The sequence below is a fragment of the Argopecten irradians genome, chromosome 14 (genome assembly GCF_041381155.1).
Source record: "Argopecten irradians isolate NY chromosome 14, Ai_NY, whole genome shotgun sequence".
Classification (NCBI taxonomy): domain Eukaryota; kingdom Metazoa; phylum Mollusca; class Bivalvia; order Pectinida; family Pectinidae; genus Argopecten; species Argopecten irradians.
In genome coordinates, this window is record NC_091147.1 from 31,183,748 (window position 1) to 31,210,026 (window position 26,279).

Genomic DNA, 26,279 nt, shown 5'->3' on the forward strand with positions numbered 1-26,279 from the left:
CAGGGGAAGTGTAGGCCAGAAATAACACTACAGTGCCCAGCCCGGGGGAGGGGAATCCAATGACCTGCCCGGGGGAAGTGTAGTCCATGAATAACACTACAGTGCTCAGCCCGTGGGAGGGGGATACAATGACCTGCTCAGGGGAAGTGTAGGCCATGAATAACACTACAGTGCCCAGCCCGGGGGAGGGGGATACAATGACCTGCTCAGGGGAAGTGTAGGCCAGAAATAACACTACAGTGCCCAGCCTGGGGGGGGGGGGATCCAATGACCTGCTTAGGGGAAGTGTAGGCCAGAAATAACACTACAGTGCCCAGCCCGGGGGAGGGGATACAATGACCTGCCCGGGGGAAGTGTAGTCCATGAATAACACTACAGTGCTCAGCCCGTGGGAGGGGGATACAATGACCTGCTCAGGGGAAGTGTAGGCCAGAAATAACACTACAGTGCCCAGCCCGGGGGAGGGGGATACAATGACCTGCTCAGGGGAAGTGTAGTCCATGAATAACACTACAGTGCCCAGCCCGGGGGAGATGAATCCAATGACCTGCCCGGGGGAAGTGTAGTCCATGAATAACACTACAGTGCCCAGCCCGGGGGAGGGGAATCCAATGACCTGCCCGGGGGAAGTGTAGTCAATGAATTACACTACAGTGCCCAACCCGGGGGAGGGGATACAATGACCTGCTCAGGGGAAGTGTAGGCCAGAAATAACACTACAGTGCCCAGCCCGGGGGAGGGGGTTACAATGACCTGCCCGGGGGAAGTGTAGTCCATGAATAACACTACAGTGGCCAACCCGGGGGAGGGGGATACAATGACCTGCCCGGCGGAAGTGTAGTCCATAAATAATACTACAGTGCCCAGCCCGAGGGAGGGGAATACAATGACCTGTTCGGGGGGGATATCGGCCAGAAATAACACTACAGTGCCGAGCCCGGGGAGGGGAATACAATAACCTGCTCGGGGGAAGTGTAGGCCAGAAATAACACTAGAGTGCCCAGCCCGGGGAAGGGGAATACAATGACCTGCTCAGGGGAAGTGTAGTCCAGAAATAACACTACAGTGCCCAACCCGGGGGAGGGGAATACAATGACCTGCTCGGGGGAAGTGTAGGCCAGAAATAACACTACAGTGCCCAGCCCGGGGGAGGGGAATGCAATGACCTGCTCCGGGAAGTGAAGGCCACAAATAACACTACAGTGCCCAGCCCGGGGGGGAGGGAAATCCAATGACCTGCCCGGGGGAAGTGTAGGCCATGAATAACACTACAGTGCCCAGCCCGGGGGAGGGGGATACAATGACCTGCTCAGGGGAAGTGTATGCCAGAAATAACACTACAGTGCCCAGCCCGGGGGAGGGGGATACAATGACCTGCTTAGGGGAAGTGTAGGCCAGAAATAACACTACAGTGCCCAGCCCGGGGGGATACAATGACCTGCTCAGGGGAAGTGTAGGCCAGAAATAACACTACAGTGCCCAGCCCGGGGGAGGGGAATCCAATGACCTGCCCGGTGGAAGTGTAGTCCATGAATAACACTACAGTGCCCAGCCCGTGGGAGGGGGATACAATAACCTGCTCAGGGGAAGTGTAGGCCAGAAAAAACACTACAGTGCCCAGCCCGGGGGAGGGGAATACAATGACCTGCTCAGGGGAAGTGTAGGCCAGAAATAACACTACAGTGCCCAGCCCGGGGGAGGGGGATACAATGACCTGCTCAGGGGAAGTGTAGTCCATGAATAACACTACAGTGCCCAGCCCGGGGGAGATGAATCCAATGACCTGCCCGGGGGAAGTGTAGTCCATGAATAACACTACAGTGCCCAGCCCGGGGGAGGGGAATCCAATGACCTTCCCGGGGGAAGTGTAGTCCATGAATTACACTACAGTGCCCAACCCGGGGGAGGGGATACAATGACCTGCTCAGGGGAAGTGTAGGCCAGAAATAACACTACAGTGCCCAGCCCGGGGGAGGGGGATACAATGACCTGCTCAGGGGAAGTGTAGGCCAGAAATAACACTACAGTGCCCAGCCCGGTGGGGATCCAATGACCTGCCCGGGGGAAGTGTAGTCCATAAATAACACTACAGTGCCCAGCCCGGAGGAGGGGAATACAATGACCTGTTTGGGGGGAAATCCGCCAGAAATAACACTACATTGCCGAGCCTGGGGAGGGGAATACAATGACCTGCTCCGGGGAAGTGTAGGCCAGAAATAACACTACAGTGCCCAGCCCGGGGAGGGGAATCCAATGACCTGCCTGGCGGGAGTGGAGTCCAGAAATAGCACTACAGTGCCCAGCCAGGGGAAGGGGAATACAATGACCTGCTCAGGGGAAGTGTAGGCCAGAAATAACACTACAGTGCCCAGCCCGGGGGAGGGGAATCCAATGACCTGCCCTGGGGAAGTGTAGTCCATGAATAACACTACACTGCCCAGCCCGTGGGAGGGGAATACAATAACCTGCTCGGGGGAAGTGTAGGCCAGAAATAACACTAGAGTGCCCAGCCCGGGGAAGGGGAATACAATGACCTGCTCAGGGGAAGTGTAGTCCAGAAATAACACTACAGTGCCCAACCCGGGGGAGGGGAATACAATGACCTGCTCGGGGGAAGTGTAGGCCAGAAATAACACTACAGTGCCCAGCCCGGGGGAGGGGAATGCAAACACCTGCTCGGGGAAGTGAAGGCCACAAATGACACTACAGTGCCCAGCCCGGGGGGGAGGGAAATCCAATGACCTGCCCGGGGGAAGTGTAGGCCATGAATAACACTACAGTGCCCAGCCCGGGGGAGGGGGATACAATGACCTGCTCAGGGGAAGTGTATGACAGAAATAACACTACAGTGCCCAGCCCGGGGGAGGGGGATACAATGACCTGCTTAGGGGAAGTGTAGGCCAGAAATAACACTACAGTGCCCAGCCCGGGGGGATACAATGACCTGCTCAGGGGAAGTGTAGGCCAGAAATAACACTACAGTGCCCAGCCCGGGGGAGGGGAATCCAATGACCTGCCCGGTGGAAGTGTAGTCCATGAATAACACTACAGTGCCCAGCCCGTGGGAGGGGGATACAATGACCTGCTCAGGGGAAGTGTAGGCCAGAAATAACACTACAGTGCCCAGCCCGGGGGAGGGGAATACAATGACCTGCTCAGGGGAAGTGTAGGCCAGAAATAACACTACAGTGCCCAGCCCGGGGGAGGGGGATACAATGACCTGCTCAGGGGAAGTGTAGTCCATGAATAACACTACAGTGCCCAGCCCGGGGGAGATGAATCCAATGACCTGCCCGGGGGAAGTGTAGTCCATGAATAACACTACAGTGCTCAGCCCGGGGGAGGGGAATCCAATGACCTGCCCGGGGGAAGTGTAGTCCATGAATTACACTACAGTGCCCAACCCGGGGGAGGGGATACAATGACCTGCTCAGGGGAAGTGTAGGCCAGAAATAACACTACAGTGCCCAGCCCGGGGGAGGGGGATACAATGACCTGCTCAGGGGAAGTGTAGGCCAGAAATAACACTACAGTGCCCAGCCCGGTGGGGATCCAATGACCTGCCCGGGGGAAGTGTAGTCCATAAATAACACTACAGTGCCCAGCCCGGAGGAGGGGAATACAATGACCTGTTTGGGGGGAAATCGGCCAGAAATAACACTACATTGCCGAGCCTGGGGAGGGGAATACAATGACCTGCTCCGGGGAAGTGTAGGCCAGAAATAACACTACAGTGCCCAGCCCGGGGAGGGGAATCCAATGACCTGCCCTGGGGAAGTGGAGTCCAGAAATAACACTACACTGCCCAGCCCGTGGGAGGGGGATACAATGACCTGCTCAGGGGAAGTGTAGGCCAGAAATAACACTTAAGTGCCCAGCCCGGGGGAGGTGAATACAATGACCTGCTCAGGGGAAGTGTAGGCCATAAATAACACTACAGTGCCCAGCCCGGGGGAGGGGAATCCAATGACCTGCCCTGGGGAAGTGAAGTCCATGAATAACACTACAGTGCCCAACCCGGGGGAGGGGGATACAATGGCCTGCTCAGGGAAAGTGTAGGCCAGAAATAACACTACAGTGCCCAGCCCGGGGGGGATACAATGACCTGCTCAGGGGAAGTGTAGGCCAGAAATAACACTACAATGCCCAGCCCGGGGGGGAATCCAATGACCTGCCCGGGGGAAGTGTAGTCCATAAATATCACTACAGTGCCCAGCCCGGGGGAGAGGAATACAATGACCTGTTCGGGGGGGAAATCGGCCAGAAATAACACTACAGTGCCGAGCCCGGGAGGGGAATACAATGTACTGCTCGAGGGAAGTGTAGGCCAGAAATAACACTACTGTGCCCAGCCTGGGGAGGGGAATCCAATGACCTGCCTGGCGAGAGTGGAGTCCAGAAATAGCACTACAGTGCCCAGCCAGGGGGAGGGGAATGCAATGACCTGCCCTGCGGGAGTGGAGTCCAGAAATAGCACTACAGTGCCCAGCGAGGGGGAGGGGAATGCAATGACCTGCTCGGGGAAGTGTAGGCCAGAAATAACACTACAGTGCCCAGCCCGCGGGGGAGGGGAATCCAATGACCTGCCCGGGGGAAGTGTAGGCCATGAATAACACTACAGTGCCCAGCCCGGGGGAGGGGGATACAATGACCTGCTCAGGGGAAGTGTACGCCAGAAATAACACTACAGTGCCCAGCCCGGGGGAGGGGGGAATCCAATGACCTGCCCGGGGGAAGTGTAGTCCATAAATAACAGTACAGTGCCCAGCCCGGGGGAGGGCAATACAATGACCTGTTCGGGGGGGAAATCGGACAGAAATAACACTACAGTGCCGAGCCCGGAGAGGGGAATACAATGACCTGCTCGGGGGAAGTGTAGGCCAGAAATAACACTACAGTGCCCAGCCCGGGGAAGGGGAATACAATGACCTGCTCAGGGGAAGTGTAGTCCAGAAATAACACTACAGTGCCCAACCCGGGGGAGGGGAATACAATGACCTGCTCGGGGGAAGTGTAGGCCAGAAATAACACTACAGTGCCCAACCCCGGAAAGGGGAATCCAACAATAACGCTGCAGTGACTAAAAACAAAATATCCCTCGAGAGAATAGATTGTGTACATGTTGTGATTTAAATGAACTTGAAGATGAATATCGCTTTCTATTACAATGTCCTTTTTTATGTTAATTTACGCCAAAAGTATATTAAGAAATATTATTACAGAAGACCAAGTGGTTTTTTTTTAAATTAGTTAAGTGTTAACAACGTTAAAGAATTACAAAATACTGGTAAGTTTATTCATTTTGCTTCTAAGAAAAGGTCAGAAAAGTTAAAAAGTTGAGACATTTGGCTAGAAATTTAATATCTTTGGTATGAATCACTCTCCATCTCTTATATCAATTGTATATGGACCGTAAGGTCCACAGGGGCCTGGCACAAAAAAATTTAACCAACAGTATACATATATACCGTTAGGTCCACAGGGGCCTGGCAAAAAAAAAATTAACCAACAGTATACATATATATTTATATATATATATATATATATATATAAATAAAAAAGAACAATGTCCATGTGATGGTTTCCATATACATAAAAAAAAACACAACTATAAAACAGTTTTTTCTCCCTAGCGCTTTCTCGGCTCATGCCGGTCTTCAGGGGTTTGAATTCTTTTTCAAACCTCTGAAGACCGGCATGAGCCGAGAAAGCGTTAGGGAGAAAAAACTGTTTTATAGTTGTGTTTTTTTTATGTATATATATATATATATACTTCCTTGTCCCATAATATATATATTTATGTGTATACTGTTGCTTAAAAAAAATTGTGCCACGTCCCTGTGGTAAGGTCCGCGGAATAAAATGAATTAAATTGAATTGAATTGAATCTACTGGCCCGGGGGAGAGGAGTCCATATATAGCACTGCAGTGACCAGCCCGTGGGAGTGGGATCCATAAATAACACTACAGTGACCAGCCCGGGGGAGGGGAATCCAACAATAACGCTGCAGTGATCAGTAGATGTTTAAAGGCATTAAGTAACTGCTGCGACATAACAAATGGATCGTTAGCACGTGCATATCGCGCGCATTGTCACAGCAATCAGTCTAAATGGAGGCTATAAGCTGTGTAACAGTATCTATCGGTATATATATACACAAAGATAGCGTGTATACTTCAACTGTCTAACTAACCATATGTTATTTGTATAGAATATACAAACTATATTGATACAGCAAAGCACGTACGCTCGTGTATATAACAAAAATTCCAGAAATTCTTGACGATAACTATTTCTATAATCAATACATTTATAGATAATGATTAATTATTAAACTACATGTGTGGACAGAATACACACACAAAAAACCTGCATGCGAAAATAGATAATGATTTTAAACCACAGTAAATGCCTATTATAGTTGAAATGAATGCTATTTCTGCTTACCTTTTAATTCGCTTACCTTCACGTGCTTCTGGTGCCCGCCGCACACTGATAAACTGCAACAGATGCTGATGCTATTTGGAACTCCTCGGGATCCGTGCCTGTCCTCTATACACAATGGAGAAAGTGTTACACCTATCCAATACATCGACCCGAGGTCGTTAATAATGCGTGTCACAAACTGGGATATTCACAATAAGGTTTTTTTTAGTTCGCGTTATTTTTTTCCATAGTGGAAGAAAATCAATCGGCAAAACCAGAAAGTTAGATTTAGTTTGAAAACAAAGAGATATTCATTATACTACTATAATCATTTTAATTTGTTTTCATATAAAATCTGACTTTCTGATTGGCAGATACATTTCTCCATACTACTATGAAGAAAAAATTAGAGAATGTCGCGAAAACTCGACGTAATCATGACGTAACAATAGAGACGTCGACGTTGCTGATGATTATGAAAATACAAATATATATAATCTATAGGAATATCAATGGAATCGTTCGTTTTAACGCATTCTATTTTATCAAGTAGTCTGAAAAAATAATCAACGTATAAGCATCAATGTCACTATTATTTCAACTTCATCGGAATATGAAATAAATTTTGTTCGCAAACTTTTGTGAAATACCCGGATTCACACAGTGTGCAAAGAAAGTTTTGTGAGAATCCGTTATTCATGCGCAGTTTGCAAACAAAATTTATAGTTCATACCCCAATGATGCTAAAGATAGTGACCAATGCTTCTTCTGATACGGACGACGGGGGATACACGTATTACAAGACGGTGTTCCATGAATGGGAGATATAGTGTAACGTCCGCCATTCTACTACAAATATGATCTAGATTAAAATACTGTATTTTTTTAATGATTAATTGTTAGGAAAGGCATTTAATTTGTGGCACCGTGTGCCTACTCCTAGTTGTTGAATAAAACACGACCTTTACGTTGAATGTTATACAGCCCGCCGCTGACCACCATTACAGAGCAGGCTGTGGATCCTCTCTCTCGATCTGCCGGTGTACTCGTCTCACCATTCCTCCTCCGCTTCCGGTACCTCACTGTAACCTGCTTGGCACGCTAAAGTAGTGTTAATATGTCTGAGAGCTACACATGTTATAAGGTGCACCAGACACAAACGCTCTGTGATAATTGTAGACTTGTACTCTTAGTACACAGAACACGGACAAAGGGAGGCAATCGCGACAGGTAGAATAACACTAAAAATTAACATCTGTGATCCGATCACTTATGATCTCTACACCCATGAACTATCTCATAGTAATACTGACGGCAGCTCAGAGTACTGGCTGAAATTCGCTGAGCATACGCTTTATTCGTAAATCGTACTTGTATCTGTCGCCCAACATCCGCACACGTCCGTAATTATCCGCAATGTCGTGTTTTTCCGTTCCCAGGATTTTTGAACTGCACAAAATTTTGATTCGCATTAGATACGCTATTCGCTCGCAATATATACTCAATACATGCTTATTATATGCGCTGTATATCCGCTGTTATTCGTTGATATCCGCAACTGACAGGGTTTTGCAGCTTTATAGCGAACTGGGACAGTGTGTAAAACGAATATATAGCGTACCTATCACGTTGACATCACGAATCAAAATAATTTGTAGCGAATGTATATTGAGTTCAGCGTTTGTATTGCGTCTGTTTTGTATTTGATTTGAGAATAATTTGCGAATGTATAACAAACGTGTTGCGTAAACCAAAACTACTGTGTAAATATGGCAAACATCGACATATTTGTCTATTATAAAGTTTTTTGCTTTGATTTGAATTTGAAGCAGACTGGACATTCTTTGTATCTGGAAGATGTAGGATGAAAGTTGCAGCTTGCTTATCTTTGTTGCAGTCGTGTTGTTGTGAAAAGCGATATCGAAAGGCCCGAGCGCGCTTCTTTTCCTACCGTAATTCAGATGCGCAACATGAGCAATACAACCGTTCTTTCCGCTACATCTGCGCAATGCATTATTAATAGATTCGTAATATTTCCGTAACAATCGCAATACTTCCGATCTGTTTCCTCAATATATGCGTTATATATTCGTAATTGTTTGTTACGTATCCGCATTGTTGGATAATCTTACCGATTGTACCCCTGACGGGAGAGCATCCGTTATCGTATTCGTTTTCATTCGTGAAATATCCGCATTTGTTCGTAATAAATTCGCAGAATGTTATTAACATATCCGTAATTTATACTTGACAATTTGTTATTTTTAGCCAATTTTGTTGCGGATGACAACGAACGGCCAAAATTTGTCAACTAAATTCATCCGTAATTAATCTGCTCTTCATTGGGACCGGACCTTATAACGTAGCTTGTTGTTTTATCTTTAAATTGTTTTGTTTCACCGAATTAATTACTATACACGTGTACTTAGGTTAAATTACTGTACATGTGTACTTATGATTAATTACTGTTCATGTGTACTAATGATTAATTACTGTACATGTGTACTTATGATTAATTACTGTACATGACTGGGGAATATAAAACTCTGAATTTCCTCGTTTTTGGGTAGTTTTAAGCAACAACTCTGAGTTTTTTAGCGTGTCACGATTATATTCAGTGTGGTCAGGTTATATTCAGAATTGTAACCGAAAACTCAGCGTGTTACATTATATTCAGAGTGAAGACCGAAAACTCAAGAGTGTAATATTAAACTCAACGTGTCAGATTAAACTCTACATGTTCGGTTATATTCAGAGTGAAGACCGAAAACTCAGCATGTCCGATTATATTCAGCGTGTCAGATTAAACTCAGCATGTTCGGTTATATTCAGAGTGAAGACCGAATACTCAGACTGGAATATTATATTCAGCGTGTTAAATTAAACTCAGCATGTTCGGTTATATTCAGAGTGAAGACCGAAAACTCAGCATGTCCGATTATATTCAGCTTGTCAGATTAAACTCAGCATGTTCGGTTATATTCAGAGTGAAGACCGAAAACTCAGCGTGTCCGATTATATTCAGCGTGTCAGAGTAAACTCAGCATGTTCGGTTATATTCAGAGTGAAGACCGAAAACTCAGCATATCCGATTAAATTCAGCGTGTCATATTAAACTCAGCGTGTCCGATTATATTCAGCGTGTTCTTTTAAATTCAGAGTTTAGTGTCAATCAAACTTGCGCAGAGCGGGGACCCCGCGTCAGTCCTACCTAGCCACGGGGGGGGGGGGGGGGGGGGCTTCGATTTAGCCATAGTCCTGGGACTATATGAAAATGACGTCACTGTCGCTATCCGCGCTGTTCACTGGCAAACAAGCTGTGTGTAGATGACGTTTTGCAAAACACAAATGTCAGGGTTTGGAAAACTTGAATGCTGACAAATTTCATCTCTAAACATTACATGTGGCCGCACTCATTTACATAAATTGTTACTGGTGATCGTACACAATTGTTTATCCTATCATTTATTTTTTCAATTCGTTATGTACTAAAAACATTATTGCCTCCTTTTTGGGGCGCTATGTTCTTATAGTGTTGTCTTGTGATGGCATAGTCACCTGCCTCTGGCGCGGGTACTATGCCATCCCTCAACAACACTATATAAGGCGATAGTGCCATCAAAAGAAGGCAATGATATATACATATAAAAGTACAGTGAAATACCCAGCTTCTACAATGTCTTACATGCCAGGGGTAATATTAAAGCAGGTGAAATACCAAGCTCTACAATGTCTTACCTATCAGGGGTAATATTAATGTAGGTGAAATACTCAGCTTCTACAATGTCTTACATGCCAGGGGTAATATTAAAGCAGGTGAAATACCAAGCTTCTACAATGTCTTACCTATCAGGGGTAATATTAATGTAGGTGAAATACTCAGCTTCTACAATGTCTTACATGCCAGGGGTAATATTAAAGCAGGTGAAATACCCAGCTTCTACAATGTCTTACCTATCAGGGGTAATATTAAAGCAGGTGAAATACCAAGCTTCTACAATGTCTTACCTATCAGGGTAATATTAAAGTAGGTGAAATACTCAGCTTCAACAATGTCTTACCTATCAGAGGTAATATTAAAGTAGGTGAAATACTCAGCTTCAACAATGTCTTACCTGTCAAGGGTAATATTAAAGTACGGTGAAATACTCCACTTCTACAATGTCTTACCTATCAGGGTAATATTAAAGCAGGTGAAATACCCAGCTTCTACAATGTCGTACCTATCAGGGTGATATTAAAGTAGGTGAAATACTCAGCTTCTACAATGTCTTACCTCTCAGGGTAATATTAAAGTACGGTGAAATACTCAACTTCTACAATGTCTTACCTATCAGGGTAATATTAAAGTACGGTGAAATACTCAACTTCTACAATATCTTACCTATCAAGGTTAACATTAAAGTACGGTGAAATACTCAACTTCTACAATGTCTTACCTATAAGGGTAATATTAAAGCAGGTGAAATACCCAGCTTCTACAATGTCTTACCTATCAGGGTGATATTAAAGCAGGTGAAATACCCAGCTTCTACAATGTCTTACCTATCAGGGTGATATTAAAGCAGGTGAAATACTCAACTTCTACAATGTCTTACCTATTAGGGTAATATTAAAGCAGGTGAAATACCCAGCTTCTACAATGTCTTACCTATCAGGGTGATATTAAAGCAGGTGAAATACTCAGCTTCTACAATGTCTTACCTATCAGGGTAATATCAAAGTACGGTGAAATACTCAACTTTTACAATGTCTTACCTATTAGGGTAATATTAAAGTACGGTGAAATACTCAGCTTCTACAATGTCTTACCTGTCAAGAGTAATATTAAAGTAGGTGAAATACTCAGCTTCTACAATGTCTTACCTATCAGGGGTAATATTAATGTAGGTGAAATACTCAGCTTCAACAATGTCTTACCTATCAGGGGTAATATTAAAGTAGGTGAAATACTCAGCTTCAACAATGTCTTACCTATCAGGGGTAATATTAAGGTACGGTGAAATACTCAGCTTCTACAATGTCTTACCTATCAGGGTAATATTAAAGTACGGTGAAATACTCAGCTTCTACAATGTTTTACCTGTCAAGGGTAACATTAAAGTACGGTGAAATACTCAACTTCTACAATGTCTTACCTATCAGGGTAATATTAATGTAGGTGAAATACTCAGCTTCAACAATGTCTTACCTATCAGGGGTAATATTAATGTAGGTGAAATACTCAGCTTCAACAATGTCTTACCTATCAGGGGTAATATTAATGTAGGTGAAATACTCAGCTTCAACAATGTCTTACCTATCAGGGGTGATATTAAAGCAGGTGAAATACTCAGCTTCTACAATGTCTTACCTATCAGGGTAATATCAAAGTACGGTGAAATACTCAACTTCTACAATGTCTTACCTATCAGGGTAATATTAAAGTACGGTGAAATACTCAGCTTCTACAATGTCTTACCTGTCAAGAGTAATATTAAAGTAGGTGAAATACTCAGCTTCTACAATGTCTTACCTATCAGGGGTAATATTAATGTAGGTGAAATACTCAGCTTCAACAATGTCTTACCTATCAGGGTTAATATTAAAGTAGGTGAAATACTCAGCTTCAACAATGTCTTACCTATCAGGGGTAATATTAAGGTACGGTGAAATACTCAGCTTCTACAATGTCTTACCTATCAGGGTAATATTAAAGTACGGTGAAATACTCAGCTTCTACAATGTTTTACCTGTCAAGGGTAACATTAAAGTACGGTGAAATACTCAACTTCTACAATGTCTTACCTATCAGGGTAATATCAAAGTACGGTGAAATACTCAGCTTCTACAATGTCTTACCTGTCAAGGGTAACATTAAAGTACGGTGAAATACTCAACTTCTACAATGTCTTACCTATCAGGGTAATATTAAAGTACGGTGAAATACTCAACTTCTACAATATCTTACCTATCAAGGTTAACATTAAAGTACGGTGAAATACTCAACTTCTACAATGTCTTACCTATCAGGGTAATATTAAAGCAGGTGAAATACCCAGCTTCTACAATGTCTTACCTATCAGGGTGATATTAAAGCAGGTGAAATACCCAGCTTCTACAATGTCTTACCTATCAGGGTGATATTAAAGCAGGTGAAATACTCAACTTATACAATGTCTTACCTATTAGGGTAATATTAAAGCAGGTGAAATACCCAGCTTCTACAATGTCTTACCTATCAGGGTGATATTAAAGCAGGTGAAATACTCAGCTTCTACAATGTCTTACCTATCAGGGTAATATCAAAGTACGGTGAAATACTCAACTTTTACAATGTCTTACCTATTAGGGTAATATTAAAGTACGGTGAAATACTCAGCTTCTACAATGTCTTACCTGTCAAGAGTAATATTAAAGTAGGTGAAATACTCAGCTTCTACAATGTCTTACCTATCAGGGGTAATATTAATGTAGGTGAAATACTCAGCTTCTACAATGTCTTACCTGTCAAGGGTAACATTAAAGTACGGTGAAATACTCAACTTCTACAATGTCTTACCTATCAGGGTAATATTAATGTAGGTGAAATACTCAGCTTCAACAATGTCTTACCTATCAGGGGTAATATTAAAGTACGGTGAAATACTCAGCTTCTACAATGTCTTACCTATCAGGGTAATATCAAAGTACGGTGAAATACTCAGCTTCTACAATGTCTTACCTGTCAAGGGTAACATTAAAGTACGGTGAAATACTCAACTTCTACAATGTCTTACCTGTCAAGGGTAATATTAAAGTACGGTGAAATACTCAGCTTCTACAATGTCTTACCTATCAGGGTAATATTAAAGTACAGTATAATACTCAACTTCTACAATGTCTTACCTATCAGGGTAATATAAAAGTACAGTGAAATACTCAGCTTCTACAATGTCTTACCTATCAGGGGTCATATTAAAATAGGTGAAATACTCAGCTTCTACAATGTCTTACCTGTCAAGGGTAATATTAAAGTACGGTGAAATACTCAACTTCTACAATGTCTTACCTATCAGGGGTCATATTAAAGTAGGTGAAATACTCAGCTTCTACAATGCCTTACCTGTCAAGAGTAATATTAAAGTAGGTGAAATACTCAGCTTCTACAATGTCTTACCTATCAGGGGTAATATTAATGTAGGTGAAATACTCAGCTTCAACAATGTCTTACCTATCAGGGGTAATATTAATGTAGGTGAAATACTCAGCTTCAACAATGTCTTACCTATCAGGGGTAATATTAATGTAGGTGAAATACTCAGCTTCAACAATGTCTTACCTATCAGGGGTAATATTAAAGTAGGTGAAATACTAAGCTTCTACAATGTCTTACTTATCAGGGTAATGTTAAAGTACGGTGAAATACCCAGCTTCTACAACATCTTACCTGTCAAGGGTAATATTAAAGTACGGTGAAATACTCAACTTCTACAATGTCTTACCTATCAGGGTAATATTAAAGTACGGTGAAATACTCAACTTCTACAATGTCTTACCTGTCAAGGGTAATATTAAAGTACGGTGAAATACTCAGCTTCTACAATGTCTTACCTATCAGGGGTAATATCAAAGTACGGTGAAATACTCAACTTCTACAATGTCTTACCTATCAGGGTAATATTAAAGTACGGTGAAATACTCAGCTTCTACAATGTCTTACCTGTCAAGGGTAACATTAAAGTACGGTGAAATACTCAACTTCTACAATGTCTTACCTATCAGGGTAATATTAAAGCAGGTGAAATACCCAGCTTCTACAATGTCTTACCTATCAGGGTGATATTAAGCAGGTGAAATACCCAGCTTCTACAATGTCTTACCTATCAGGGTAATATTAAAGTACGGTGAAATACTCAGCTTTTACAATGTCTTACCTATCAGGGTGATATTAAAGTAGGTGAAATACTCAGCTTCTACAATGTCTTACCTATCAGGGGTAATATTAAAGCAGGTGAAATACCCAGCTTCTACAATGTCTTATCTATCTGGGTAATATAAAAGTACAGTGAAATACTCAGCTTCTACAATGTCTTACCTATCAGGGTAATATCAAAGTACGGTGAAATACTCAGCTTCTACAAAGTCTTACCTGTCGTGGTGATATTAGAAACGGTGAAATGCTCAGCTTCTACAATGTCTTACCTATCAGGGTAATATTAAAGTACGGTGAAATACTCAGCTTCTACAATGTCTTACCTATCAGGGTAATATTAAAGTACGGTGAAATGCTCAGCTTCTACAATGTCTTACCTATCAGGGTAATATTAAAGTACGGTGAAATACTCAGCTTCTACAATGTCTTACCTATCAGGGTAATATTAAAGTACGGTGAAATACTCAGCTTCAACAATGTCTTACCTATCAGGAATAATATTAAAGTACGATGAAATACTCAACTTCTACAATGTCTTACCTGTCAAGGGTAATATTAAAGTACGATGAAATACTCAGCTTCTACAAAGTCTTACCTGTCAAGGGTAATATTAAAGTACGATGAAATACTCAGCTTCTACAATGTCTTACCTGTCAAGGGTAATATTAAAGTACGATGAAATACTCAACTTCTACAATGTCTTACCTGTCAAGGGTAATATTAAAGTACGATGAAATACTCAGCTTCTACAAAGTCTTACCTGTCAAGGGTAATATTAAAGTACGATGAAATACTCAACTTCTACAATGTCTTACCTGTCAAGGGTAATATTAAAGTACGATGAAATACTCAGCTTCTACAAAGTCTTACCCCTCAGGGATAATATTAAGTTATGGTGAAATACTCAGCTTCTACAATGTCTTACCTGTCAGCGGTAATATTAATTAAGGTACGGTGAAATACTCAACTATGAGATATAGTCCAGGGGTGTAGAGATCGTAGGGGATCAGAACCTCCGGAGTATAGAGGACAGATTAATACTGACTGTATCTGTAAGAACTGTCTGGTAGTTGGATGGACAGACAGGACAGTACCAAGACTTCGGATACGTAGCTTCTCTTCATTGTACTCGTGTGGAAAAACCGTCCTGGTCAGAATATCAAAGTCCTCCGGATGTTTAGCTCTCAGTCGCTCGGCACAATGCAGTCCATCTACCAGGAGAGTCTGGCCTCCATCTCCGTCGTGTCCTAGGACATGGAAAACCTGGATCCTAAAGTACAAACATACAAATGATTCAGATTGATCCAACTTTTTCATAGTGATCACAAAGTTTAACAGTTTGTTATTGATTGAGACTTTTTCAGTGATTATATTTTATAAATTCCATCCTCCCAAAATAGGATTAATCAAATCACTCTCTAATATAGGTTTGTTTGCAAGAATCATAAAGTACATAATAATGAACTGTCCTTATATGGATAGCCGAGAATTGAATAAAGTTAAAATGTATGCCACGTACACCAGCATGGAATGCACTATTGGGATGACTTACCCTGAGGGTTGGTAAAGTATGTACTGTCTGTGTGGGCCCCCAGATACATTACGCTATATGTGACTTACCCTGAGAGGTTGGTAAAATATGTATTGTCTATGTGGGCCCCTAGATATATTGCGCTATATGTGACTTACCCTGAGGGGTTGGTAAAGTATGTATTGTCTGTGTGGGCCCCCAGATACATTGCGCTATATGTGAATCACCCTGAGGGGTTGGTAAAGTATGTATTGTCTGTGTGGGCCCCCAGATACATTGCGCTATATGTGAATTACCCTGAGGGGTTGGTAAAGTATGTATTGTCTGTGTGGGCCCCCAGATACATTGCGCTATATGTGACTTATCCTGAGGGGTTGGTAAAGTATGTATTATCTGTGTGGATCCCCAGATATGTATATTGCGCTATATGTGACTTACCTTGAGAGGTTGGTAAAGTATGTATTGTCTGTGTGGGCCCCCAGATACATTGCGCTATATGTGACTTACCCCGAGGGGTTTGTAAAGTATGTATTGTCTGTGTGGGCCCCCAGATACACTGCGCTATATGTGACTTACCCTGAAGGGTTGGTAAAGTATGTATTGTCTGTGTGGGCCCCCAGATACATAGTTCTATATGTTGTGTCTCCTCTCTCGTTATTAGATGTAAAAGTCCAGTCTGGCCCAAAGTGGGTCTCCTGTTTGAAGCATATTCTAGTGGAAACCTCCAGTGTTCCCATGTGGTGAACTGGTGGTGCCTGAAATTAGATGTATATAGTGAGCAATAAGTGAAAGTACCGGTTTGTAAAATGCATTAGAGTCAAAGAATGTCTTATGTGTTAAATGTTTTTATAAGTTACAAATAATATTTTCTGTCTGTCGCTGATGTAATATAAATGGCAACTACAAGAAGTCTCTGCTTTGTTCTTGCATGAATTTGGTGAATTTGGTCCAAAAGGCTCACCCCCACATCGGCCAAGTATAAATGTTTTTATCTCTTAGCTTCACACTATGACCTGTAAATAGGATCATTTATATTTTTGTCTTTCACTTTGTATGTAAAAAAGTTACAATGAACCTGCCATATGGGTATGTATGTCATTATTTTGTGAGCGAAACTCGTGTGGCTTTCTTTGAAAAGTAATGAGCTCACTAACACATGACATCACAATCAATTTACCTACATGGGCAGTTAACTATGTAATATACAAATATAGTATACAAGTATACCAGTATGCAGGAGGAGTGGAAAATATAACAACAGACCAGAGTTTGAAGCAGGCCCGGGACCTTAGAACACAAGCTTGATAAGATTGATAACCGTTACACTTACTGTATCTTAATATAACTCCAATGTTAACTTACAGTAGAAGGAAGGAAAATACCTATTCCTGTTGAGTGCCTCAAACAAGAATGGAACCTATGTGTTTTAAACAAGAATGGGTTTTAATAAAAATATTAGTGTAACAACTATTAACAGCCCAGGGTTATTGTTTAAGCATATGCCAGGTTTGTTGTTGTAAACCACCCGGCCACCACAACCCACCATCTCCAGCATAACTAATAAACAATTAATTTGATTGTTATGAACATCTCCACAAAAAAGTAATCAAGAGAATCAAGGGACTTAACAGTCATCTGACGTCCTTGGCAAAAGTCATAAAGGAAATTAATTAGATATGGTCTCATGGTAGCTATCTTCGATTTGGGATCAACCCGAAACATAGCAAACACCTGGTTCGGACCATGTCAAGATCATTTATTGCAAGTTTCAGCTAAATTGCACTGGTAGAATTTAAGAAGAAGTTCAAAAGGTGTTTTCAAGATGGCGGCCATCTTGGATTTCGGGTCAACCCAAAAAATTACAACACTTAATTGGTCAGGACCATGTCAGGAACATTTAATGCAAGTTTTAACTAAATTACACTGGCAGAAATTGAAAAGAACTTCAAAAAATGTGTTTTCAAGATGGCGTCTGTGGCGGCCATATTGGATTTCGAATCAGTTTGAACCATAACAACACTTAGTCAGGACCATGTCAGGATCATTTCATGCAAGTTTCAGCTAACTGGCACTGGTTGAACTTGAGACGAAGTTCAAAATGTGAAAAGTTAATGCATGGCGTAAATAGTGCATGGCGAAGGACGATTGATGATAACTATAGGTCACCCTGACCCTTCTGGTCAGATTACCTAAAAAGCTTTACCTCTGTGACAATTGAAAATCCAAACTTGACTAAATTATACAGATGTTTGCGAAGGCCTTCGTCTGAATCCATGTATTCTTTGAAATGGACAGTTGGAAGTCCAGCAGTCTCAATCGTCTCCTTATCCCACACCACTTTGTCCACCTGGACAGTGTGTTGTTGGTGGTAGGTGTTGTCCACCAACCAGTTAATGTCGTACGACGTCAGGTGTCCATCCGACCCTAAAACATCCAAAAAGGTAAATATTAATATCATGGGGTGATACACTGTACATTATAGTGATATGTCCACTTGTAACTGTCAAGGGTCATATTATATGATGAAAATAATAAAATGTGTCTTTCTTTTGAAAATAAGACATGGAAATCTAAATTTATGCTGTTAAAACACAAAGCATGTCGAGTGTGTATGATAGGACTACATGGGCTGATCATTGGTGACAGGTAGCTCAATCAGTAGAGCATCTCTCTTGTCTTCCGAGGTCCCAAGAGTGAGCCCTGGTCTGGCCGCAACATTTTCTCCTCTCTTAATACAACTTGCGAAAGTGAAAAGGCTGAAGAGAAAAATAATCTATCCCCCCTCGCCACCCCCTTTAGGGTGAGACAAGACATATATATCAATACTCAGGGTAAGATTCTTAAGCTGTCAAACAGCCCCTCTTTTCTCGAATTCATGCAAGACCCTAGCTTATACTACCACTCTATAAACAATAAGGTCATGATGGAATAAAAAAAATGTTCATTTGTGGATAATATTTCTTGTTTTTTGTTTTTACTTACATGTGATACTAAGAACCAATCCATCAAACTCCACACTTGACGGCAAGTCTTCAGAATGCAGTTTTCGATGCTTTAGGTTTCTCTGATTGGTAGTATGGTTGTAACACTTGCTACAGCGACAATGGTCTCTCAGCCAGACAAACAATAGCTCCATGTCATACTCGCTGTACTTTAGTGATATTCCGTCGGCATTCACCTTCACATTGTTAGACCTACACCCAAGGACATACACCTTATTCTCCTCTGTCTGCCATTTTCTAGATGTGGTATGAATGTTTTGTGTATTTCCATTAACAAATGATGACGGTGCCTGATTGGATAGTATTGCTCTACAATAAGTTGAAGGAGTTGACTTTTTGAGTTGCCCTGCTGACCATTGTGAACATCGCACCACCGCCCTGCCAATCGATAAGACAGTTCTGTGCATCATTGTGGTGACTCTGTTAACAACAAAAAATCATAAGTACCACATGTTGTTTTTCTTTTAAACAATTCCTTTCAGCAAACTACATTGTGCATTAATGTGGATATAACTTTAAAGGTAGGTTTCGCCCAACCAAATAAATATTTTTTTGTGAAATGCGATAAGCGGAAGAAAAGATGAAAAAACATATTAGAATATCTCAATTTAATTTCTTTATGTGTTTGAGATTGAACAAATGTGTCTTGAATACAAAATTGAAGTAAATCCTTGATTTATTACGGTGTCCGTCAGACAAAATAATATGCAAATGAAGCTGCGATGGATTGTATTGTCGAAGTTTGGCGCATGCGCATTGTCACGCACTAAAAGTAAACAAAATGGCTGAACGAAAGTGTGTGCGATGAAAAAAATATATCTGAATCGGCAACAAAGTGGAGGAAATTATAATGGATTCGGTAGCACCCTAGGATATCTATAGGGAATTAAATTCAGAAATGGCATGTAGCAATAAAAGAAACAGAAGCCACATCTCAAGCGGAACTTGCCGGGATCTGTTGGGACTCGTGTAACGGCATTGCACGTGGTGAGTTAAATTTCAACACATATGCCAGCGCACAAACAGCCGCAGACTAACTACATGTATATTTGGTGTACAAAGTTAGCGAGCGTATGTAAGTAACATGAAGTGTTTTAGATTATATGATATGTATAAACAGTCCCTCGCACTTCGATTTGTTGTTGTTGTTTTTTTAACTAAACATGCCGTGGCAAGACTGTCACTTCTATCTGACATTTTGTTGCACGCTTCCGTATGTTGCTGCACCCTCGTTTTGGAAAAAATACGTCATGTTCTATGTAAAGCTTGACTTCGCTCTATTTTTAGAGGAGTATTTTCCTGGTCAAGCTAGGCAACTGACCACCCATATTGTTCGCTGTATGCATTGAAAGATTATATCTATGTATAGGATAAATTTCAATTTCGTAGTCTTTATATTTCATTGGGCGAAACCTACCTTTAATACAGATACAGTATATATGTATACAGGTATATAGCATGTACAAATTGTTTATACCGGTATTTAAGACTTTGGATGCGAAAAATGAGACCAAGTAAAATAAAATATGTGTTTAAAATATAGTAACAGCTTTTAATAAAGAGGGGTAAAAATTGGTTCATTGTAGGTAGGCTCTTCTATTTTCTTCTCCTTACTTGAAATTACTGTCTTCATTTAACTTGATTTAGACCATGTTTCATTTCGAAGACTATTCTAAATATCCTATGTCAAAAACATAATTATATACATAGAGATTGGAAACTCCTTTACTGTCTTTGTTGATAGCAAAGGGACCAGATCGATCCTGTTGAATTTTCTCTTAATTGGCCAACTCCTTTTAAATGTATCAGTTTTAATTTGCTATTTCTGCTAAAATATAAAGTTTAAACATTGTATCAGTCTGATTGGGCCAGTTTTCCAATATCTGTAATATGTTTTAATATGATTTTTAAGCATGAAAATAATTTCAACTAATTTTTGAAAATCACGCTCAAAACTGGAAGTGCATTTTCTTTAGTAACTATTCTACATATCTGATATGATATTATCATGAATGCATTAAGCAAATTATATAGTGTTGCGCTGATTGGTAAAATTAAGAAGCGTTCTGAAGAAAAAAAATGAACATGACTATATTCCTATTAAAGTTAGTGAGCACCGTGATGTTTAAATGGTGTCTCTACAAAGACTTAACACCTTAAAAGGAGATTGTTGGTGAACACATTTATAGGTACCACCACAAGTGTAGATATTGTGATTTTGGCTTGGTAATTTGGCGGTTTCAAGATCCCAAAAGGACGTGGGTAAACTAAAGTACAATTTACCGTTGATTAGTCACATTTTTAGGTGATTGTGACATCATATTCTGACGTGAATTTAGTGATGTCATAATAACTGGAAAGTAAAACAAATTAACAGTAAAATATTCTTTACCAGAGTTACTTTGGGAATCTCGAAACCGCAGTATTGACTGAGGTACTCATTATAGACAAGTGTAAATGTCTACTTATAGCCTAGTTTTTGCATATTTGCCCATTCATCAGGTCATAATTTGGTCAATATTTTGCAATTTTTTTCATTAAGCACTTATTGGAAAGATGAGTTTTTCTCTTTAAGGTAAGTTAAGATATATGTGATTGTCAATGATATATATTGGGTCAGTTTATTGATAACTACTCGGATTAAAAAAAAAAGATAATTTAGAATAAATTGAATTTTAATGTATATTAAACATGCTAGCTATCGACAGGTGTATCCTGTTTATCTCCCCCTGACGAACTCTTTTGTTGTTCGGCCGCTAGGCATCATGGCCGCTACAGCTCAGCCAGCGTGCTCTGCTCTTTCGTCAAAAAATGTATAGCCTACGGCCGAGAGAATTTATACCTCTATCGAAGAAGCTGGGCTCTCCCAAATCTGCGATTGCCCAAGTTAACATGATGCAGGCAGAAGCGATTGTTGACATGCACATTAGCGAGGAAGAATCGGAATCTGAGGAGTTCGCGCCCGTCAGGCCTCCCGCCACTCGCAGCACTAGCACTACTCCGAGGTCAATACTTCGCCAGCCAAAGATGACAACTTCCTCATCGACAGACTTATCATATCTTGAAGAAGAGTTGGAACAATTACAAATGGAGCAAAAACGGCTCGATTTGCTGTCTCGGATAAGGAAATCTAAACGATCAATCGTATCACTTCAAACGGAAGAAATCGGTACCGAGACCGCCCCCGAAGCTACACGTGGAAGCTGTCAAGGTAGGGAGAGTTTGAACTTGAACATGTTTTCTAGCTTGTTTGGTAACGCCAATTCCACTTAAGACAAACCATACCTGATAAAGGATTTCATATGGGAAGAACCGACAATCGAAAAAAGAGACACTGTCACTATTGATTCAGATGGTATTAAGTTCAATAGACAATCTCGTACCGATGTTTACAATCTGTCAGTCGAGCAATGGGGCTATTCCAGCATCGCTATTCTATTAAAAATGATAGAGAAGCAGGACATTGACAATCAGGGGATTCAGGATTACCTTCGATATACTGTGTTTCGCTTTTTCCACCGATACATCAAAGGTAGCGTTATCCTATACGATAAAGAGTACCGTGAACTTCAATATAGGGAGAAATTTCGTGGGGGGTCATCTCGGCGCGATTTGCAAGATTTTCAACTCATCTCTAAACCCAATGGTCCAACGGCCCAGATACTCTCAGACAACGGCAAAAGTAAGTCAGTGAATATGCAGACCGGTAATAACAAACGTCGTAGGGGCCCTTTCCTCCCAAACGGCAAGGAAATTTGTAGGCGATTTAACATGGAAAGCTGTGAGGTTCCCTCCTGCAGGTTGGCACATAACTGTAGCCTGTGCTTTTCATCAGATCACCCGGCAACAAAACACCCGGTCTCAAAAAAAGGCCCACCCTCCTCCACACATCATTGACTGACCCTACCCAACTGTCTAGCCCCAAACTCAAATTGGACAGCTGGACAGAATATTTGCCTGAGGATGATTTTGACCGAGAATTTATATTGGAGGGGCTTCAACACGGTTTTAAATTAATTGATAGTAGTCCAGACACTTCGTTTCCAGATGTGGAGATGGAAAACTATACGTCGTGTCACCTGTACTTTGACCTCGTAGAAAAACAGATTGAATATGAGATAAACAATAACAATTACATAGTTACAAACAAAAAGCCGCGCATAGTTAGTGCCCTTGGTGCCATTCCTAAATCATCGGGTAATATTCGCCTCATTCACGATGCCAGCAGACCAAAGGGTGCTTCCTTGAACGATTACATAAATTCAGACACTTCATGTACTTACATGGATTTAAGGCAAGCCGTCAAACACATTACACCTGGATGTTTTCTCGCCAAAGTGGATCTGAAAAATGCATATCGCTCGGTAAATATTCATCCAAGCAATTATTCAGGCACAGGTCTCAAGTGGACCTTCACTGGCGATTCGACCCCATCTTATATGTTTGACACCAAACTGCCCTTTGGATCATCTAAAAGCCCGCAAATCTTCCAACGTTTAAGCAGTGCTGTGTGCAGGATTTTCCGTAGGAAGTTTAATATCATTGCAATATCCTATCTTGATGATTTTCTGGTATTTGGAGACACATTCAATCACTGCTTACGTGCCCTCAACACACTTATCGCGCTACTCCGTACCTTGGGTTCGCTATAAACTGGTCAAAGGTCGAAGGCCCATCAACCACAGTCTGTTTTCTCGGGGTTGTTATTAACACAGTGGATATGAATCTCTCATTACCTGAAGCGAAATTGTGTGAATTTTCAGACCTGCTACATGCATTCTCCACTAAACGTCGGGCTAGCCGGAAACAATTGGAGACCTTGTGTGGGAAACTGAGTTGGGCGGCCCAGGTAATCACAGGGGGCCGTACCTTTCTAAGGCGTATTATTGATCTTAAAGACTCTGTGCATCACAATCATCATAAGATCTTGTTATCCAAAGAATTCCATGCAGATTTAGATTGGTGGCTTTCCTTTCAAAGGACATTCAATGGTACTCGTTTGATACAGGACCCAAAACCAATAACCTCAATCCAAACAGACGCTTGCAACACAGGGGCAGGTGGTTATTATGATGGTGACTATTTTTACGTAAATTGGCAGATAGACACCCCCCTGTTTGAGTGTGCACACATTAACGTGATTAACGTGAAGGAACTTTTAGCAGTATACTTCGCGGTCTGTCGTTGGAGTTCTGTGTTGGCCAATAAGCGAGTTATCATTTATACTGACAATAAGTCCACCGCGGCATGGGTTAACAAAGGGTCTTCGCGGAATAAACTGTCAATGATGATATTGCGCGTATTATTCTGGATATGTGCGTCTGTCAATGTCTCGCTTAAAGCAATATACCTACCTGGAGCTCGCAATGTAATCGCTGATACTTGTTCTAGGCTACAGGAAAGGGATAAACTAACTCTACTCTATGATCTCATTCCATCATATACTTTGTCATGCGAAACTTTTGAACCATGCAACTTGGCTTATCACATGTCTTTAAACTTCATCTATTCCAGATGGGGATACAGAGTCCAGCCTCCTGTCTACAGCGGAGGACTTCAAGCAACAGGCGTGGGCTAAGTCTACATCTAGCACCTACTCTTTGCACCTCAAGTGTTATACAGAGTTTTGTGACAAGATGAATTATTCTCCTGTACCAGCGACTTCCAAGATGCTGCAGTTGTATGTGGCTTACTTAGCATCGGTAAAACATTTTCACTACAGTACTGTGCGCCAGTACCTCACAATCGTTGGTCACATCCATAAACTTTCAGGATACCCTGACCCAATTAAGGAGGACTACAACATAATCCTTGAGTTACGAGGGGTTAAACGGGCTTTAGGTACGGCTCAAATCCCAGTGGACGCGATAACCCCACAAGTGTTAATAAAGATCTATAATACTCTGGACCTTTCACAGACAGTTGCCCTTTCATTTTGGTGTGCCTGCTTGGTGGCATTTTATGGTCTTCTTAGGCCAGGCAACGTGGTCGTACACTCTACATTCAACAGCACGAGGGATCTACGGCGTATTGATGTTTCCCCATGTTCATGGGGTTACCTTCTCCGGTTTCGTTGGACAAAAACTATTCAGTATCGTGAGAAGGTGATGGAGGTTCTACTACCACGAATATCCACAAACCATGTACTTTGCCCTGCTCGCGCTATCAGTCAGTTATTAAAATCTACACCCATGGCAGACCCTTTGGGTCCACTTTTCCTGTCATCTCCGCGTCAAGCCCTTACTAACCAGGAATTTCGCAGTTGTCTCGCGCGCGCTCTCCGCCTAGCTGGTCTTGATCCATCAAACATTAAAGGTCATTCCTTTAGGAGAGGTGGAGCCTCCTGGTTGCACAAACAGGGTGTCCCCGTGGACCAAATCAAGACTATGGGCCACTGGGCCAGTGATGCAGTGCTTCGTTACCTTGAACCGAACTTCGAAAAACACTTGTCGACCATGGTCAACTTTGGTCAGTCATTGGAGGCTGTGACTGTGACTTTGTAATAATTGTGACTTGCCTGCTTGATTAAGTACGAGATTCATCTCTTATTCGCAATACAATACTCGCTGACTGCCTTTACCACTACCCTTACTATTACACCACTTATTCTTACCTTACTTATAACTGTACTTACCATATCTTAAATAACCTTAATTTTCAACACTGGGCTGGGGAAATTATCCTCTTTATTAATTTGTATGTATTCTTGTGTTTTTTTGTATAACTAAAGTTCCGGCCCAGACTTATGTCCATTATTTGTTTATTGAAGTTATATTGATAATTTAGAATAAATTGAATTTTAATGTATATTAAACATGCTAGCTATCGACAGGTGTATCCTGCGCCAGTAAGTAACAAAAGGAAGCCACAGTTACACACACGTTGTTTAATTGAGAAAAACAGGCGGAAAGAGAGAGGGTGACGTAAAACGTTACAAACGGATACGGCACCGGTAAACTATATCCGGATTACAATTAAAGCGCTATATATTTACTGGCGCTACCCTTTTTTCTTTTTAAAAACAAAGTTCCAGTTCTTAGAAAACTTTAAATTCACTTGACTGATCAGATTTAACAGTCTCTCAAATATCAGTACATACAATGTAACATCACTAGGTATACACTATAAAGCTATTAGAAGTGCTCAATTACTATAAACATAACGTTCTCTCTGAACTTGACTAGAAACTAATAACTATAATAACACATGAAATGTTAACAGAGAAACTCATTAACTAATACCGAACATAGTCACTGAGGTACCGAGGGGTCACAGATGGTCTAGAAGAACGCCTTGGAGGTTCCATCGAAGGAGTCAGATCATCATCATCATTACCAAAGTCAAAGGAATCATTGGTTAGAGAGTCCGATTCACACGTGTCTGATGCTAGCTGATTACTATCTGAGGTAGGAACATCATCAACAG

General features: G+C 41.6%; 2 protein-coding genes across 2 annotated transcripts; one reads left to right on the top strand and one right to left on the bottom strand.

The window, feature by feature from the left end:
* Positions 1 to 15,180: 15,180 nt before the first annotated feature.
* On the bottom strand, positions 15,181 to 19,268 carry LOC138307960 (trimethyllysine dioxygenase, mitochondrial-like). Its single transcript, XM_069248908.1, has 4 exons — positions 18,835 to 19,268; positions 18,056 to 18,276; positions 16,429 to 16,607; positions 15,181 to 15,591 (listed from the first exon to the last, which is right to left on the bottom strand). The coding sequence occupies exons 1-4, from the start codon at positions 19,262 to 19,264 to the stop codon at positions 15,285 to 15,287; spliced, it is 1,137 nt and encodes a 378-aa protein (XP_069105009.1). The 5' UTR covers positions 19,265 to 19,268; the 3' UTR covers positions 15,181 to 15,284.
* Positions 19,269 to 24,490: 5,222 nt separating this feature from the next.
* On the top strand, positions 24,491 to 25,357 carry LOC138307160 (uncharacterized). Its single transcript, XM_069247790.1, has one exon. The coding sequence runs from the start codon at positions 24,491 to 24,493 to the stop codon at positions 25,355 to 25,357; it is 867 nt and encodes a 288-aa protein (XP_069103891.1).
* The last annotated feature ends 922 nt before the right edge of the window (positions 25,358 to 26,279 follow it).

Excerpts from the sequence above, each read along its gene's own strand:
- LOC138307960 (XM_069248908.1), bottom strand. The coding sequence starts at position 19,264 with ATGATGCACAGAACTGTCTTATCGATTGGCAGGGCGGTGGTGCGATGT. Across the intron at positions 18,277-18,834 it reads ATTGGTTCTTAGTATCACAT|GGTCGGATGGACACCTGACG; the intron begins GTAAGTAAAAAC and ends TGGATGTTTTAG. Across the intron at positions 15,592-16,428 it reads TACTTTACCAACCCTTCAGG|GATCCAGGTTTTCCATGTCC; the intron begins GTAAGTCACATA and ends TTTGTACTTTAG.
- LOC138307160 (XM_069247790.1), top strand. The coding sequence starts at position 24,491 with ATGAATTATTCTCCTGTACCAGCGACTTCCAAGATGCTGCAGTTGTAT.